This window comes from Carex rostrata, chromosome 4 (genome assembly GCF_964058835.1).
Source record: "Carex rostrata chromosome 4, lpCarRost1.2, whole genome shotgun sequence".
NCBI lineage: Eukaryota > Viridiplantae > Streptophyta > Magnoliopsida > Poales > Cyperaceae > Carex > Carex rostrata.
The window spans coordinates 1871064-1888769 of NC_135921.1; the positions used below are offsets into that span (position 1 = coordinate 1871064).

A 17706-nucleotide genomic window follows, 5' to 3' on the forward strand; every position below is an offset into this window, starting at 1 on the left:
TAAAACATACTGTCTTAGGCATTTATGTTTGTTAAAATATAAATGTGAAAGTTTGAATCTTGAAATATAAAAATAAAAAGTTTGAATTATTGATTTGCGAAAATTTATAATTTTGACTTCTGATAAATGTAATATTACATACTGATTAGTATTAGCATTTATAGGAATATTAGTTTAGAAAAGTCCAATTTGGAAGATGTGGAAATTGGAAAATTTCATATTATGGAAACATATTTGAATCATGAAAATTGTGAGGTGAGAGAGGGAAAAAAAGAAAAGAAAAGAAAAGGTCATTACGGCTCCTCCTAATCCCCATTCATAGCATGGACCTTACTTGATCTGGATGCATGTATTTTAAAATTAGACGGTCAAGATCAAATGTTGTCATTTACGCATTAAAAAGGTAGATAAAAATAGTTACTCTGTCAAAAAAGATATTACGGAGACATTGAAAATAGAAGCATTTGAAACATGCACGACGAACATTGTCTCAACTAATTGAATTTTACATGACTCTTTTTGTTAGAATTGTTTTCTACAATTATAAACAGGGAACTAATTGTCCTAAATATTATTTTTGATATGTAAAAATAAAATCCATCAGGCGATAATTTATTATATACACTATACGGATAAATAGGGGTGAAGTCGAAAACTGTCATTGAGTAGAACAAAAATTTAAGATGTAGTGTAATTTTACTATTATTTGAACTACAAGTATATATTGCAATTTGTTTTCAGAAAATTATAAATAAAAAGAGTAAATGTTTTGAATTTTCTGCGTTGAAAAATAATTGCCGATTTTTGTATTAATAGATAAAAATAAAAGTAAAATAAAAATATTGATTATGGAATACAATTTCGTGAAATGTCAAAAAATAGAAAAACCGTTATGGTTTATAACGTTTAGGACACTGTAGCTGGATGTTATAAACCATAATGTCTAGTTAATCCGATTGTTAATAATCATTAATTAATAAAAAACACTGTAGCTGGACGTTATGGTCTATGAAGTCCAGCACATTGGTTTTTGTTTTGTTTTTTGTTTTTTTGCTATGATTTGTTGTAAAAAAAAAGAAAAGAAAAACACTATAGCTAGACATCATAACGTCCAGCTACAGTGTTTTTTTGTTAATTATAAATCATTTGTGATTAAATTAGCTGACTGTTATAATTTATAATATCCAACTACAGTGTCCTGAACGTTACAAACTATAATATTCTTTCTATTTCTCAAAATCTAGTGAAACAATTTTTCATTGTGGATATTTTATTTTTATTTTTTGTATTAATAAAAAAACCGGATTTGATTGTCCACTAGAGGGCAATCTGACGATTTGGGTTTTGGACCATATATTTTATTTTCTTGAACAAAGGGTGTTTTCCTTACGTATAACACAATTTTAACATTTTAAAAGGGGGCATACGAATAATTTTCTTATAAAATTAAACAGGCGACGTGGCCTCTAATCGACCCTTCAGATTCCCATTTTTTTTATTCATCAAAGCGGGTGATATTTTCTTTTCGCTGCCTCTATATCTCTCTCTTCTCTCTCTCGTATCTTCATTCAGTAGCTCGATCTTTAGCCTCCGACATTCCCAAGTAATTTAATTCCCCTTTGTACCAGATCTAAAGCTCAAACCTTTACTTCTCTATATCCATTCAAATTTCTGAGAATTTTCAAAACCAGCCATTATTTTTTCTTTGGAAGAAGTGGTGCATTGGATGCCTACCCTCTTTTGGTAAGATAATTCTCTTTGGAATTGTCTTTCTTTTTAGTAGTTTCAGTTGTATTAATGGTTTAATAATCTTTGGTATTTCAGCTTTTAGATTACTAGGAATTGTGTTGCTGCTTGGTTCCTTTTCAGCTAAACTAGGGTTTACTTTGTCACTCATAATTAAAAGCATTATGCATATCATGTAAGATTGATTAAATTGTGTATTGAACTGTTATTTGTGTTTGTTTGTTTCCCTGTCTGAGGGAGAGAGAGTAAAAATTTACAAAATTTTGAGTGTTGTTGTTTTTGATTTCATATTTCATGTAACTATGCATTAATTAATTTACTATCTTGCTTAATTTCTCTAAATGAAAGATGTTCCAATTTAGTACAACTTGCATACATTAATTAAGTTGAAACCAGAAAAGATAGCATCAATGTTCCCAGCAAAATACCATGTGTTTCCTTCATTTCATATCGAGTTGTTTCATGACTTTGGAGTCTTTAGTTGCAACAAGCTTATTAATTCTTGTATTAATGGATATCATTTTGATTATAGCAATATACCATGTGTTTTCATTAGTAAGTAAATGATCCCCACATCCCTTGCAACTCACTAAAGGTAATTTGAAAAGTTACACAGAAAACAATTTGATAGATAATTAGTAGATATATTATTATGTCCAAATTACAAATTGAACTTCAAATGCAGTGCATCACGTAACCATGAAAATTTTACTATTTGCTTCCGCTTTCATATACAAGATTGATTCCACCACGTATCCATGCATACAGTTTGCAAATTTAGTTAAATTTTTGGAATTGGACATTACATGTTAAAACTTTATTGGGCAATATTTCCTCATCATCTACAACAACAACAACAACAACAACAAAGCCTTTCGTCCCAAACAACAACAAAGCCTTTATTTCCTCATCATCTAATCTAAGCAAATTATTATGGAAACAAGGTATTGTTAAACTTAAAACACATGCACATCAACGTGCATGCACGTGCACAATGACTCAATTTTTTCTACATAGTAGATTTTTTTCTTTTGTGAGTTAATTATTATTGAAATTCATGTTAAATGATATTTATCACATGATTTAATCAAGAACAATGATACATGCAAGACACAAGTGCCCTTGCATTTTTGCAAACAATATCTCCCTTTGACACACATGAATGATTTTATTTTTAAATCATTTTTTCCCAAACTGGATTAAATACCATAAAAAATGATGATTAGGTTAAAGTATGGAGTAGTTACGAATGGCAGATGAATATTCAGTTGTGTTAATTGCAAGTAACATCTGTTCGTCGTATCTTTGTTTGCTGGATATTCAGCCTATAATCTGTTCATTAAATAATAAAACATCTCTATTTTTGTATATAACTTATCCTTGTTTGGTAAATAAATTGATTTGTAATTTTTGACTCCTTTCTCAAATGATTTTTGTAACAATGAAGTTGAAACCCTAAATAATAAGAGATTACCAGACAAATTACATGCTTATAAAATGAACTTGGCAAGTTGGCATATGATATGAAGGGATAGTATTCAAAATTTTTGGGAGGTTCTAGTGATGCTGTGTTGTTGTTCTAAATCTTATAAAAGTTGTATAAAACTAATTTGGGGTTAGGTCAAAGGTCCTAAGCTTTTAAGATAGCATATATTTAATATGATTCGTCGCCTAATTTACATTTAATCATTGTATGAATTGGTTGCACTTTCAGTTGCAACAGTGATATCATGTTGGATATATTATGTTTTAGACAATAAAATAATTATTTTGGTATTTACTACTTGATCTTCTTGTTGTTTTCATCTTCTTATCTGTGTGCTAATCACTTGAACCCAATATCTGAAGTAATTAAAATACTCATATTTTGGTTCTAATAATTGTAAGTTGGCACTTGCAAGATAATTGACCAATATCTATTGAATTCTCCAAATTTGGTCCTTACTATTGTTAATTCTGTCCGGGCCAGAAGTGAAATTCTCTTTTTGAAATAAGTGGTAAATCCACCCGTTTCATCACTGAAACAAAAGTTTTGTTTCCCGTGCGCCAGTATCCTTGATAGATCTTATATTCATGCTTTGTAGTACTAAGCTAGTGGTAGGTTATAGCAAGTACATATGAGAGGATTGAATAATCTTTCTGGTCTTGATTGGAATTTTATTCTTGATTTCCAAATTGGCAATGCTAATTTATGGCTCTAATTTTGACTGGACAATTGTTTTGCAATAGTTTGTAATATAAACATTTTTTATTATTTTAAAATTCTCCAATATTTTGACTCAAAAAGGAGACCTGTTTTAAATTGTAGTGGACCAGTGGTCATTGAATCTTTTTTCATCATAGGTTCTTTTGCATTTTATGTGATTGATATTCTGTAGCTCAAACCAGTATCTAGTACAATAATTATACAAATAGGCCTTGCTGGGTTTCTGTAACCAGCCAGTAAGGTGTTACCAATTGTATGTATTGGTTCTACCAGTGTACTTCTTGGAATTAGAGTTGATAATAACATCTAATCTGTTTTCTTTTTCTCTATTAGGTTTTACAAATGGTGTCAGCAGGCTTGAGGCAACAGCTGCATATCTTGCAAGATACTGGTAAAAACCAATCCTCTATGATGTGCACTTTTGTTAAGCAATTAGGGAGTAGCAAATCATGAGTAAATAACCTTGAATAATTGTTATATTTGCCTAGCATGCTGTTTTGGATATTGTGGAGGAGAGAGAGAGGGGCTTCTTTGCAAATTAAACTCATATAACAACGAATGTTTCTCATGTTTGCAACTGAGACCAAAGTTTTTTATAGATTTACGCTAACGATACGTAGCTTTAGGCAGTCTGATGGAAAATATTTCATCTGTCAATTATGGACAAGTATAACCCTGCATAAGTTGCATGTCTAAATATTATCAAATAAATAATCTTTATTATTGCGGTAATCAAATGGAAAACCATGAGTGTGGAACATATTATTACAATAAATACTTTTTGTTAACTTGCTTTTGTAGTAACAGTTGGTTCATTTTTTTGGTAACTTGTTGGATCATATAATTTCACAAATTTGTGTTGGTGGTTATCTTTTGCACATAGAGTTGAAATTTTATTAATTTATAGAAGGAATTTTTGTACTTTTCAAGGATGAGGTTTCTCCTAGTTTAAACGGAGCCCAAATATATAATTTAATTATAAGTATATTTGTGCCATACTTTGTTGTTAGTTTGTTTCATATATTGGTCCTCCAAAAGTTCAACAATGGTTTACATGCTAAGAAGAAAAAAGAATAAGCACACTACCATAAGATAATCACAAATTAATTATAGTTTACTACGCCATGACTGGTATTGTGATTTTTAGCTGTAACATGAGTGTCAGGTTCTATTAGGCCCAGAATGCATACAACATATCATCTCAAAAATAAAAAGAAAGAAGAAAAGCCCTCGAGCTAGCAACACAGTAATGGAGAAGTATCATAAGAAACATATATAATTTTCTTAGTGCCACTTCATTTTGTTGTCTACTTATTACAAATCAAATTGTCAAAGCAAGCTTTACAGTTCAAAATCTAAAAATTTGAACTTAGTGTTCTAATGAATAATAGAGAGGTTGCTTGACATGCTGACAATTTCACACTTCGCTGCCTCAGTTCAGTCGAAGCCTGTTGAAGTTAATGGAAAAAAAGGCAAAGATAGTTGTGTTAGTTATCACTCATTGAATTTGATATAGGTAGAGAAATTGAGCTAAGATAAAAATATTGGAGTGAGGCCATGGTACTATGCATAGCGCAGATTGGTCCGTACTATGGACTAATATCTCCGTTTTCAAAGTCCAAATAGTCGATCTGAACTGTTTAACATGATCTCCATATGAAAGTACTTGTAGATCAAATTTTACATTTTTTTACATTTTTTTTACTCTTTTTTTAGATAGGTAGAAAATCACTTAATAAAAATAGTGATTTTCTCCTATCTAAGATATTACAAGTCCACAAAGTGCTGGCCCACACTTGATCCATATTGTAACCATTTTTTTATTGGTCACCAATCAATATACTTATATAACAATAGTGAATAATAACAAATTACCCTAAAATCGGGGCATCGCCGCTTGTGGTCTGTCTAGTGCTTAGTTCGAGATGGACTGGTACGCTTGCATCACCACTGTTTGTTATTCTATAACCACCATCAGAATTGTTTTGGTCTGAACTTTGTTGCTGGACCCCACTTCCTCCTGCTTTATTCAACTGTCAAAACAAAAAGAAATGGGAAAAAAATAAAAATGTGCACACTTCTTAACTTAGGTACCAGCACCATAAGTTCTACTGGTGCTGTGATCTTGTAGGTACCATATGCTGAAATTATCGATTCTATGAAGTGTCATGTCTGTTTACCTTCTTGTAGAGATCCATGTTTTCTTGGCGAGCTAGGTTTAATTTTTTATAGAGGTCGGCATTCTCCTGTTGTTTTAAGCTCCCCTGTTAAATTAGGCGCAATTATATGAGATCAGTGCACTGATATACATTTTAGAGGTATCATATGTGCAGCCTAATAATTTTTGGGTGCTTTTGGTCCTTTTAGGCTTTTCTATAATATTGTAACTTATTGCTTGTGGAACCTTAGCTTGATAATTTAGATATAAATTTATAGGCATAATTGCGGACTTGGGACTTTAGTTGTACTAAAGTTGGGCTGCAAAATTAATGACCTAAATGTTGGTTAGAGTTGGGGTTTCAATGCATGAAAGGGCTGGTTAAACGGAAATTTTTAACATATTTAGAAAACAAATAAGTTGGAGTTCTAACCTCCCTATTTAGCTCCTGGATCTCATTAATCAGAAGATTGTCCTGTTATAAAAAGAAACAAAAAATCTTTTTGGTGAGTAACTTGCTTAAAAGATGTAATATCATTAAGAGTTCTTTGTAGGGCTTTAAGTTTAAATAATTATAGGAACAACCTTTTTGGCACGCACAGCATGCATGCTCATCTCCAGCTGGCTTTCTAGGCTTTGAAGCTCTTTTAAACCTAGCCCAGACAACTCCTGTCCCATCAATTGCCTGTTTACCATTTTGTAGAACATAATTTATGTATCATAAGTATATCCTTTTTCCAATTAATAAGCATATGTATTTTGTTTGGTCATTGTAGCTGTATACATACAAACGATTATTGCTAAATATTTGACTCACTAACATATATATATATTTTTTAATAGGTTTGATGAAGTACCTATGATTTTCTTGCAAAGTTTGCAGTTGTTGTCTCAAGCTTGCTGCCTCCCTTTGCCAGATCTGCACACAAATTCAAATATGTTTATAATTTATACAGGTTTAATTAAATTTGTTCTCTCCACTAGTTAAATATAGCCTGAGAAAGATTTATGTGGATGGGTTTTTATACCTGGTATATAGTACCAATATTGGCTACATAATACCACAAAAATACCAGCTGTGGTTGGGCAAGGTAGTCTTAATATCCTTTTCGAACAAGCCATGTTAAATGTCCTGTATTTTACCAAGAGAAGCTTAAAGATTTCATGTGAAAATCATGTGAAAGGGACCTGACATTATGCCATATGAATAACCTTTAGTTTAAGCCATTCAAGCAACCCTTCATTTATTACAGTGTGGGAATCTTAAAAAGAGATAGTTTTTGTGCACGAATCTCAAAATATATAAACGGCTGAGATTAGAATCGCAGGGACCTGCGATCCGGTAGGATCGCAGCAGATTTATTTCCTCAAGCAAGAAGTATGTCAGTTGGTCATTTTTAGACTAAAATGCCCTTAGCAGTTTACTGTCAGGGTATAATTTCTATACTATCGTTTTACATTTGGCAATTTGAGTATACTTGTTAGTTAACTGAAGCAATAGCTAAATGCCAGGATTCACTTCTGTAGTTTTCAGTCCAAATGGGCTTGTAATTGTAAAGATGTGCATTTTTTTTTAATAATTTCCTTCTGTTTTTCTTGCATTTTTTTTCTTCCTCTTTGTCATATATTTATACATACTATTCTAAACAAGAGTGTGTAAATTCATTATTCGTACTGCTGGTTATATATTCTACGTGCTTCATGTTCTTTTGTTCCATGTGTTTTTTTGTGTGTGTGGTAATAACACCCAAAAGAGAGCATGACAGGTGATTGTAATTTGGCTGAGCAGTGAATAAGACATGGATTATTAAGGGTAGGGAGGAACTGAATTTAATATTTTCACATGCTTTTATTCAATTTACATATTACGGCAGAAAAGAATATTCAATCTGATATTCTCTTGATAATGGTGAAACTGATTGGAGGATCTGTGTTTTGGATCATCCAGCTAGGAAGGAATATTTTTTGCTTTAACCAAGGCTCAATTCCTTCACTAAAAACATTAGGCACTATTTACTCGCTCTGGAGCCAGGTTGAAGTGCACCAGGGTCAGGAAGAATTACTCAGCTCCGGAACCAGAGATACTGGTAAACAGGCTTGGGTTTGGAGAAGGAACAACTGATTTTTGATCAAATTAGTTAAATGTGATCCGACTAGTTTGTGTTAATAGATATATTAGTTAGAATTGTTAGGTTCCTTGTGCCTTTTTGTATTATCTCAGTTTATGTGCTGCTATGTCTTTAGATGCCAAGGTTAAAAAAATTACTCAAGTATTATATTAGTTTTTTTTTTTTTTTTTTGTAACAACAGTCAAACACCTGTGGTGTTTCTCTGTTGATCCTATGATTTCAATGAAATAGGTGGGTTTCTCAAAAAAATATCATTCTCTTGATGTTTGGTTTAAACATAAAGGAATATTAATATTTTTTATTCATCTTGAAAATTTTCATTGTAATTTCTCAACAAATTCCCAAGATATGATGGTCGGTATAATCCTCCTTTGTCCTTTCTATATCTTTTGCAAGGGGAAATTCAGTGTCTGTGGTCAAACAAAATGGGAATTCAATGACCTCTAAAACTTCATAGAAGACCTAGACTAGATAGGGGGTCGGCTTGAAGTTTCGTGCCAGATTAAAATGGACGATACAGATCTCATTCCATAAGGTAGGGTACCGTACTAGATCTGAACTCCGAAACTTCGGGGAGTTGTGAGTTAACTTTGGTACTCCGTACTTAGTACACGACACGTACAAGGCACGGCGTGTCGGGCCGTGCAAATTTCATAAATTTTTGAAATGACATGTCACTTGTAAAGTTACTATCCGTAGTATGTTACACTCGAGTGCTTGACATGTGGAGCCACAACACGAACACGGGAATAATAAATAATACTAAAATTTGTTCTTAAATAATAAATAATACTGTGATGGGCCTTGTTAAGCCCATAATATTGGGCTGGGAAGACCAAGCGATAAAAGCCCATTATACAAATGGACCGATAATTGTATGTTCATATTCCCATTTTATTTATATATATAGCATGCTTAGTTAGAATGATGAGGTATGGACCACAAGTTGTCGCCCTCTGTTTAGTTTTAATCAGATATGGACCACAAATTGTACGTTCATTTTCCCATTATATATTTATATTTATATAACGTTAGACAATGGACCACAAATTGTACGTTCATTTTCCCATTATATATTTATATTTATATAACGTTAGACAATGGACCACAAATTGTACGTTCATTTTCCCATTATATATATATATATATATATATATATATATATATATATATATATATATATAGAGAGAGAGAGAGAGAGAGAGAGAGATAGGCTAATATACAATCGATTGCACCACGCCTCCTGTGCAACCAAGTGGTTTTCCGATTTTTAAAGTCCAAATGATCGATCCGAACCGTTAGATGTGTTCTCCATATTAAAATCTGCTTGGAGACCAAATTTTACATTTTTTGGAATTTTTTTACTATTTATTAAGCCACTTTGAAAATTGCTGATCCAATGGTGGCTTGCCAAACAGTAAAAATCAGAAGCTACTGTTGGATCAGCGATTTTCAAAGTGGCTTAATAAATAGTAAAAAAAAATTCCAAAAAATGTAAAATTTGGTCTCCAAGCAGATTTTAATATGGAGAACACATCTAACGGTTCGGATCGATCATTTGGACTTTAAAAATCGGAAAACCACTTGGTTGCACGGGAAGCATGGTGCAATCGATTGTATATTAGCCTATCTCTATATATATATATATAGAGAGAGAGAGAGAGAGAGAGATGGGCTACGGTGAGTTGCAAAGTAAAGCGACTATTTTACTTCACGCTCATATTTTGCGATTTTTAAGTTCAAAACGTCGATCCGAACCGTTCATCTTGTTCTCCATATTGAAATGTGCTTGGAGACCAAATTTTACATTTTTTGAAATTTTTTTACTATTTATTAATCAATTTTGAAAGTCGCTGATCTGATGGTCCAGAAAATTTTACTGTTTTTTACTGTTCACAACAAAACAACAATTTTCAAAAATGCTTAATAAATAGTAAAAAATTCCAAAAAATGTAAAATTTGGTCTCCAAGCACATTTCAATATGGATTAAACATCTAACGGTTCGGATCGGTCATTTGGACTTTCAAAATAAAAATACGGCGTGAAGTAGAAACGCGTTTTACTTCGCAACTCACCGTAGCCCACCTCTCTCTCTCTCTCTCTCTCTATATATATATATATATATATTATATAACGTTAGACAATGGACCACAAGAGGTTCTTATCTATCTCTTTACACCCCTAATGATGATTTAGGCCAAAGCTGCTAAAATCTTCAAAACCAAAAGGAGGATAATGGCTGTTAGTTAGAAACAATTCTGTGTTTCACCAATTCTCCTATAAGTCCTGGAAAATAGGATCAGAGCAGAAAATAAAAGAAAAGAAAAGAACAAAACAAACAGTCATGGTTGTCAAATGTGAATAAAACCGAGTTCTCCTATTAATTAATTCAATACGAAATCAACTGATTGGCCAAGAATTGTTTTGCTAATGAATATAAAATATCAAGAAGAAGGGTGAGAAGAATTGAGGGCTTTTTTTCTGGTTAAAAATTTAAAAAGAGAGAAGTGACAGAATTCCACTAATGAGGATGATCACTTGATAATTCTTTATTTTGAAAATTTTGACAATTTTAAAATATAAAATTTAAATTTGAAATCCAATATTATAGACATGGAACTATATTATGCATATATCATGTTTATAGAAAAAAAGAGAATTGATGTATATTTGCCATACATCAATTGAATTGAAATTTCAACAATTTTAAATTAAAGGTTCTTGACGCATCATCAAATAATATTTAAAATACATGAAACTTGATTGTTAGGCTAGTATTACCATACTTATAAATTTACTTTTTAATTTTCAATTAATTTATTTAAACTTTTATGGAGTTTAAAAATTTCTCTTGATACTCAGCTTTGAACTTAATTAACTTTTCTGAGATAAAAAACACAAATAAGCACATTCAAAAACCTTGTTATAGTTCAACAAATTGATTTTATTTATTTATTTTAAAAGTTCTTTAATTCAATACTTAAATTTGACCTTACTTGGGGTGTAATTCTTTACAACAAGTTAGGTCCTTTTTTTTTTTGAAGAATCATATATATCTGCAAAATCAATAATAATTTGGTCAATTTTTAACAAATTACTTGTTTTGTGTCAGTTCCCTACTTTTTCTCCAAGCCTAGCTAATTTTCCTCTTTGTACCTCCTTTCTCTTAAATCAATCCCTAATTAAAATTATACATTGCAACAGGTGTGATTAGTAAGCCCAGTTCATTACTGTATACATTCTCAGATACTAATTAAGAGGCATCAGAAAGCTCAGAAAATATTGAAGTATATGTTTGTTTTCAAGTCAAGCTGGAGATTAAGTTAAAAGGTGATCAATGCGACCGTCTATAGCGCGCTAACCGTTACAAGTCTCAATTCAACAACAAGTCACACAAACAGTGAATTAGATCAATGCTGTGGTGAAGTATATATAATCATTTGGGAAGATGAAATATATAATGCTCTTCTTGTCATGTAATAATGGGATGATGCAAACTACCAATATTTATATGGTTTCGTAGCTAATCTAAGCTTATGGAAGGATGAACTACATCTAATGGAATATTCAAAATGGAACAAAAATCTAGAAGAAATACCCAGAATATGTTAGAGATACGTTTTAAAACACTTCCGACAAGTTGTATAGTTTCAACTTTTCAAACCCTTAAAATACTTGGCTACGGCTCTTGCTCACAAACACTTGCGTATTCATTTTAAAAGACAGCTTATTGGCAAGGCTATTCAGAAATTGCATGACTTCTCTGCTTATTTTCACTTATTTTAATTCCATAGACAATTCTACAGGATCAAATTCTGTGGAGATGGACATCAACATAAACAATTTATGTACACTCTTTATATAATTGGTTAAGACTGTGAAAGAGTACCCAAATCATGATTATGATACTATCTGGATGAAAACAAATAACGTTCCTTTTAAAAAAAAAAAAATACTTGTAGTTAGTCACAATATAAGAGAAGCTAGCAGGGTGATGTTGGTTATCTTTTTGTGGTTACCCTAACACCTTGTTTGGATGGAGAGTTGAGGAAGGGAGGGAATGGAAAGAAAAGAGTTTTTTTTCCTCAAATTGTGTTTGGTTGATAAAATTATGTTCGAGGTGAATGGTAAACGAGGGTAAAGCCGGAAAGGTTTAACCTTGCATAATTATAATCAATAGAATTAATTTACCTCCCGATTTGGAGTGTAACAGATGGAAATAAATTTTGATGCAAACATTTTCAGAGAAAATATGGCACAAAATGTTCAACCTTATATCTTACCTATATAATTTACTTCAAGCTTCTTTGTCATAATCATACAACACCCACTGAATTTCTCATTAACCTTCTAAATTTTAACTAACCAAATAAGAAATATAACATAAAGAAAAATTAAATATATTTTTTCTAATTAATCATCCAAACATAAAAAAGTTAAATATGATAATCTTTCTTTCTATTCCAATCCATTTCATTCTATTCTTCACCTCCCCTCCCTCTACTCTCCATCCAAACAAGGTGTAGGTCTCCTAATTAACTCTTTTTAACTTGTTATGTTATTTCTTATATATGGCAATGGATTGCCTTCTAAGATTTAGAATTAATTGATTAATTGATGCTTACATTTCCTTAAATGATAGATTAATTGTTAGTAGAATTATTTAGAAGAGCAACTTTGTGGACAATATTGCTTGAGAGAGAAATTATATTTTAGGGACTAGATCTTCTACAAAATCTCTAAAAGCTATTGGCTCATCTATTATAACACTAACTTTCTTTTGGTGTAAGATTAAAAATGATGGTTCATTTTTTAACCTCACTTTGATTTTGCCTTTATGATACTAATGACTTGTCGGATCAGGTCACTATGAGGGTGGTTTCAGCTCAGCAAGGTCAGGTGGAGGGAATGGAGGAGGGACCTAGGCTTGTTTCCAACTCTTGATGGTTTCGGTCGGATTATACCCGCTTTTATTTATACAGAAAAAACAGTTGTATGCATTCTTAGTTGTGCATGCCGTTCTTTCTCTTTGAAATTTGATATTCAGGTAAATAATGAATAAAAAAGTGATATATATATCCACTTTCTTTGGTATGTTCACCTCCCAAATATAATTTAGATGAAACTTGAACATTCAGTAACATTTCATTGCTAGTAATGAAAACTAATTTAGGCAAAGAAACAAAACAAATGAATGTTCAAGTAATGTAATTTCACATACCATAAGTTCAGAATTAGGATTCATCATGACTTGTTGATGCTCTTCTTTTGCTTTGCCATATCTTTCTATAACATTTTTCATGCTGCCAGTAACAACAGAGAATATAGTAAATAAAATGGCTCTTATATCTGACTTCTGACATAACCTTTTTATTGAAAACTAAGGTACCCATTATTTGACTTGGTATCAAACAAAAGGGTGAAAATGGAAATAATCAAATAAATAAAGAATGTATTACTAATTTATGTAAACCTAAACTAGATCTGGATCTTATATATATTGATGCTCTTCTTTAATTTGCTTTGCCATATCTTTCTATAACATTTTTCATGCTAGCTGCCAGTAACAACAGAGAACATAGTAAATAAATTAGCTTTTATATCTGACTTCTGACATAACCTTTTTTATTGAAAAGTAAGGTACCCCATTATTTGACCTGGTATCAAACAAAAGGGTGAAAATGGAAATAATCAAATAAATAAAGAATGTATTACTAATTTATGTAAACCTAAACTAGATCTGGATCTTATATATAGAGTTAGGCTGGGGTGCTATGGATAGCATAGTGGCCTCCCGTGCTACGGCTCAATATTCAAGTTTTCAAAATCCAAACGGTCGATCCGAACCGTTCATTGTTTAATCCATATTGAAATGTGCTTGGAGACCAAATTTTACATTTTTTGGAATTTTTTTGCTATTTATTAAGATGGTTTAAAAATCGCTGTTTTTATTAAAATTCTGCACCACTGGAAAACAGCGATTTCAAACCATCTTAATAAATAGCAAAAAAATTCAAAAAAATGTAAAATTTGGTCTCCAAGCACATTTCAATATGGATTAAACAATGAACGGTTCGGATCGACCGTTTGGATTTTGAAAACTTGAATATTGAGCCGTAGCACGGGAGGCCACTATGCTATCCATAGCACCCCAGCCTAACTCCTTATATATATATATATATATATATAGAGGTAGGCTAATATACAATCGATTGTTCCTAGCCTCCCGTGCAACCAAGTCGTTTTCTGATTTTTAAAGTCCAAATGATCAATCCAAACCGTTAGATGTGATCTTCATATTAAAATGTGCTAGGAGACCAAATTTTATATTTTTTGGAATTTTTTTACTATTTATTAAGCTACTTTGAAAATCGCTGATCCAACGGTAGCTTAACCAAACAGTAAAATCAGAAGCTACCGTTGGATCAGCGATTTTCAAAGTGGCTTAATAAATAGTAAAAAAATTCCAAAAAATGTAAAGTTTGGTCTCCTAGCACATTTTAATATGGAGATCACATCTAACGGTTTGGATCGATCATTTGGACTTTAAAAATTGAAAAATGACTTGGTTGCACGGGAGGCAAGGAACAATCGATTGTATATTAGCCTACCTCTATATATATATATATATATATATATATAGAGTTAGGCTGGGGTGCTATGGATAGCATAGTGGCCTCTATGCTACGGCTCAATATTTGAGTTTTCAAAATCCAAACGGTCGATCCGAACCGTTCATCTTATTCTCCATATTAATATCTGCTTGGAGACCAAATTTTATAATTTTCTGAATTTTTTTACTATTTATTAAGCCACTTTGAAAATCGCTAATCCAACGGTTTTACCTATTTTGTGCAGCCACCGTTGGATCAACAATTTTGTAAAATACTTAATAAATAGTAAAAAAATTCAGAAAAATGTAAAATTTGGTCTCCAAGCAGATATTAATATGGAGAATAAGATGAACGGTTCGGATCGACCGTTTGGATTTTGAAAACTCGAATATTGAGCCGTAGCATAGAGGCCACTATGCTATCCATAGCACCCCAGCCTAACTCTCTCTATATATATATATATATATGACATAACTGGATTAATGAAAGATCCTGATAAAATATTTTAGCAGATAGAGTTTCATACAAGTAATAAAAAGTTCAAAAGGCTGACTGATAGATCAGTGGCAACTTACAAAAGGGTAGACAGAAGTACAGGAATCCAAAGCAAACCATTAAATAAAAATTAATTTTCAAGTAGCATATTTTTTTATGTGATGGAAGTACTTACGAAAAGAAATGTTGGATTAAAGTAAATAAATCCATGCTGGTAAGAGATGTAATATGACAACATTTATGTTCGGTTGATATATTATTATATATCTATAGCAATGAAAGATAATGAAATAGAAATAGCAAATATATATTTACTGGTGGAATCACTAAAGTAGGCTTCTTGAGAAATTAAGATTATAAGTCTATAGTACTCAAACTAAAATAGAGCCATAGAGAAAAATCAAAGAAAATTAAATAACTAAGAAAGGAACTGATAAAATCCTCTGATCAGTTGTGCGGTATCAAACTCATACAATAAATTCTCACTGACTACGAAATAAAAAGAGAGAGATGGAAAGAAAGATCAGAGGTAAAATAAAAAGAAAAAAAAGAATGATTGACAATTCAATGCTTACTATTTGCATAGGCATAGTGGGATCTAATTATTGAATAAATATAACTGGACATGAAATTAAGGTCCGGAAACAAAAAACAATCGTATAGATTGTGAGAGATCAAAAGGAGATCGATCTATAAGAAGTCAGAGACATGATGCATGGTTGTACCTATAAACTGTCAAATACTGAAATAATAAATTCTTGTAAATGACACCTAAATCAAGAAAAAAAAAATTAATAACCAACCTGATCAAATTAAGGAAGTGAACATGTTCTAAGGAATTTAGTTCTCATATACAGAAACAAACACACACAAACCTGGAGCTGGCATATTCATAGAGGCGGCTAGTGCTGGAGAAGACGACAAGACCGACCTCGGCATCACAAAGGATGGCCAATTCCTTGGCCTTCTTGAACAAACCACCGCGCCGCTTTGAGAAAGTTACCTGACGACTTGTCGAGTTGTCGATCCTCCTGATAACTATCTTCCCCCTCCCCATATGTTCCTTCTCTTTAATTTTTGTTCTAGATCTTTCGATTTCTAACTTGTGTCTGGGAGGAGAGAGAGAGAGAGAGAGAAAGGAGGAAAGAAGTCTTTCTGAATTTGGTGCTTCAAGGTTTCTGATTCAATCAGTACCCTTTTATTTTATGTACACAAATAGAAAGAGGCAGCTGTTGCTTTTGCCCTAATGGTCAATTCATTTCTCCATTTCGTTTTTGAAACGAAGATCTCCATTTTATGGGTTGTATTTTGCTGTCCTACACTCCTACTTAATTACAGAACACTACTGATGCATAATTTTTTTAGTCAATTTCAATTAGAATGCATTTCAGAACATAATGATAGGTCTCATCTCTTATGTAAAGAATATAAGTTTAACATTTAAAAAAAGACAATTACATAATACTGAAAACACGGAATTTAATAAGAATCTATTGGTTTAGAAAAAAGTAATGTTCAATTGATGATTTTTTTTTTAGTTTTTAATTAATTGAGTACATTTCTAAAGATATTTATTCACGAATTAGAGTTCTAGATGTTTTGACATTAGAGAGAAAATTATTTCAAATAGAAAAAAAAACCATTAATTATGAAAGTTCTATATGGGTAAGGTAAAACTGATGTTTTTTTTTTTTTTTATTGTAAACTAATAATAAAGAATTCATATTTTCATTAAATTATCATCAATTTCTAACAAAAAACCAAACTAGTATATATTGCACCAATAGATTTATTCCTTTGGAAGAAACCAAAAATAAAAAAGAGAAAGCTGGTGGTTTGTTTTTTTTTAATCTCCATTTTTGTGAGCAAATGGAGGCAAGGATAGGTAGTTCAACCAATAACCTGGCGGTACTAGTCTCTTTTCTATTTATACCATTAAATACTTACAAAATGACGACACTGCTCGGTTCCTTTCTCTAATAAGAAATAGAAGTGAGGAGCACGATGGCATGATCTATGGCATCTCCCATGACAGCAGTCTCTACATATGGATCGCCGACGCGTGTCCTTCCCCAAAGCACAGTTCATGCCCTCCCAAGTTTCTACCTTTTCAAATCAAGGTTGATTAGACATCCAACAGAATTAAAAAAAGCAATGAAGTCTCCTTTTCTTTAAATTTTATTGCTTAGCTATTCCGCTTTTTTAAACATTTGACATATGCATATACATAGGAGGAGGGATCCACTGCTTGCAACATCTGAAAGTAACAACATCTTATAATAATTTGGTTTTGTAATTTTTAAAGTTTAAATAGTTAATTCAAACCGTTAAACATGATCTCTATATTAAAATGCGCT

General features: G+C 31.7%; 2 protein-coding genes and 1 long non-coding RNA gene across 3 annotated transcripts in view; 1 reads left to right on the forward strand and 2 right to left on the reverse strand.

Annotated features, from left to right (window-relative positions):
* Positions 1 to 1505: 1505 nt before the first annotated feature.
* Positions 1506 to 7796, forward strand: LOC144552641 (uncharacterized). Its single transcript, XR_013511184.1, has 3 exons — positions 1506 to 1743; positions 4286 to 4343; positions 6954 to 7796. It is a non-coding gene; the product is annotated as an uncharacterized LOC144552641 (long non-coding RNA).
* Positions 5218 to 16523, reverse strand: LOC144552640 (MADS-box transcription factor 23-like). The gene is made up of 8 exons (XM_078300631.1): positions 16225 to 16523; positions 13462 to 13543; positions 6968 to 7029; positions 6696 to 6795; positions 6544 to 6585; positions 6133 to 6216; positions 5828 to 5985; positions 5218 to 5400 (listed from the first exon to the last, which is right to left on the reverse strand). Exons 1-8 carry the CDS (start codon positions 16404 to 16406, stop codon positions 5385 to 5387), a joined length of 726 nt encoding a protein of 241 aa, XP_078156757.1. The 5' UTR covers positions 16407 to 16523; the 3' UTR covers positions 5218 to 5384.
* LOC144552639 (MADS-box transcription factor 23-like) overlaps positions 5218 to 17706 on the reverse strand; it is a 58511-nt gene continuing 46022 nt past the window's right edge. Inside the window, exon 9 of the mRNA XM_078300630.1 lies at positions 5218 to 5374. The gene's annotated coding sequence lies outside the window, so the exon portion shown is untranslated. The remainder of the gene's footprint in view (positions 5375 to 17706) is intronic.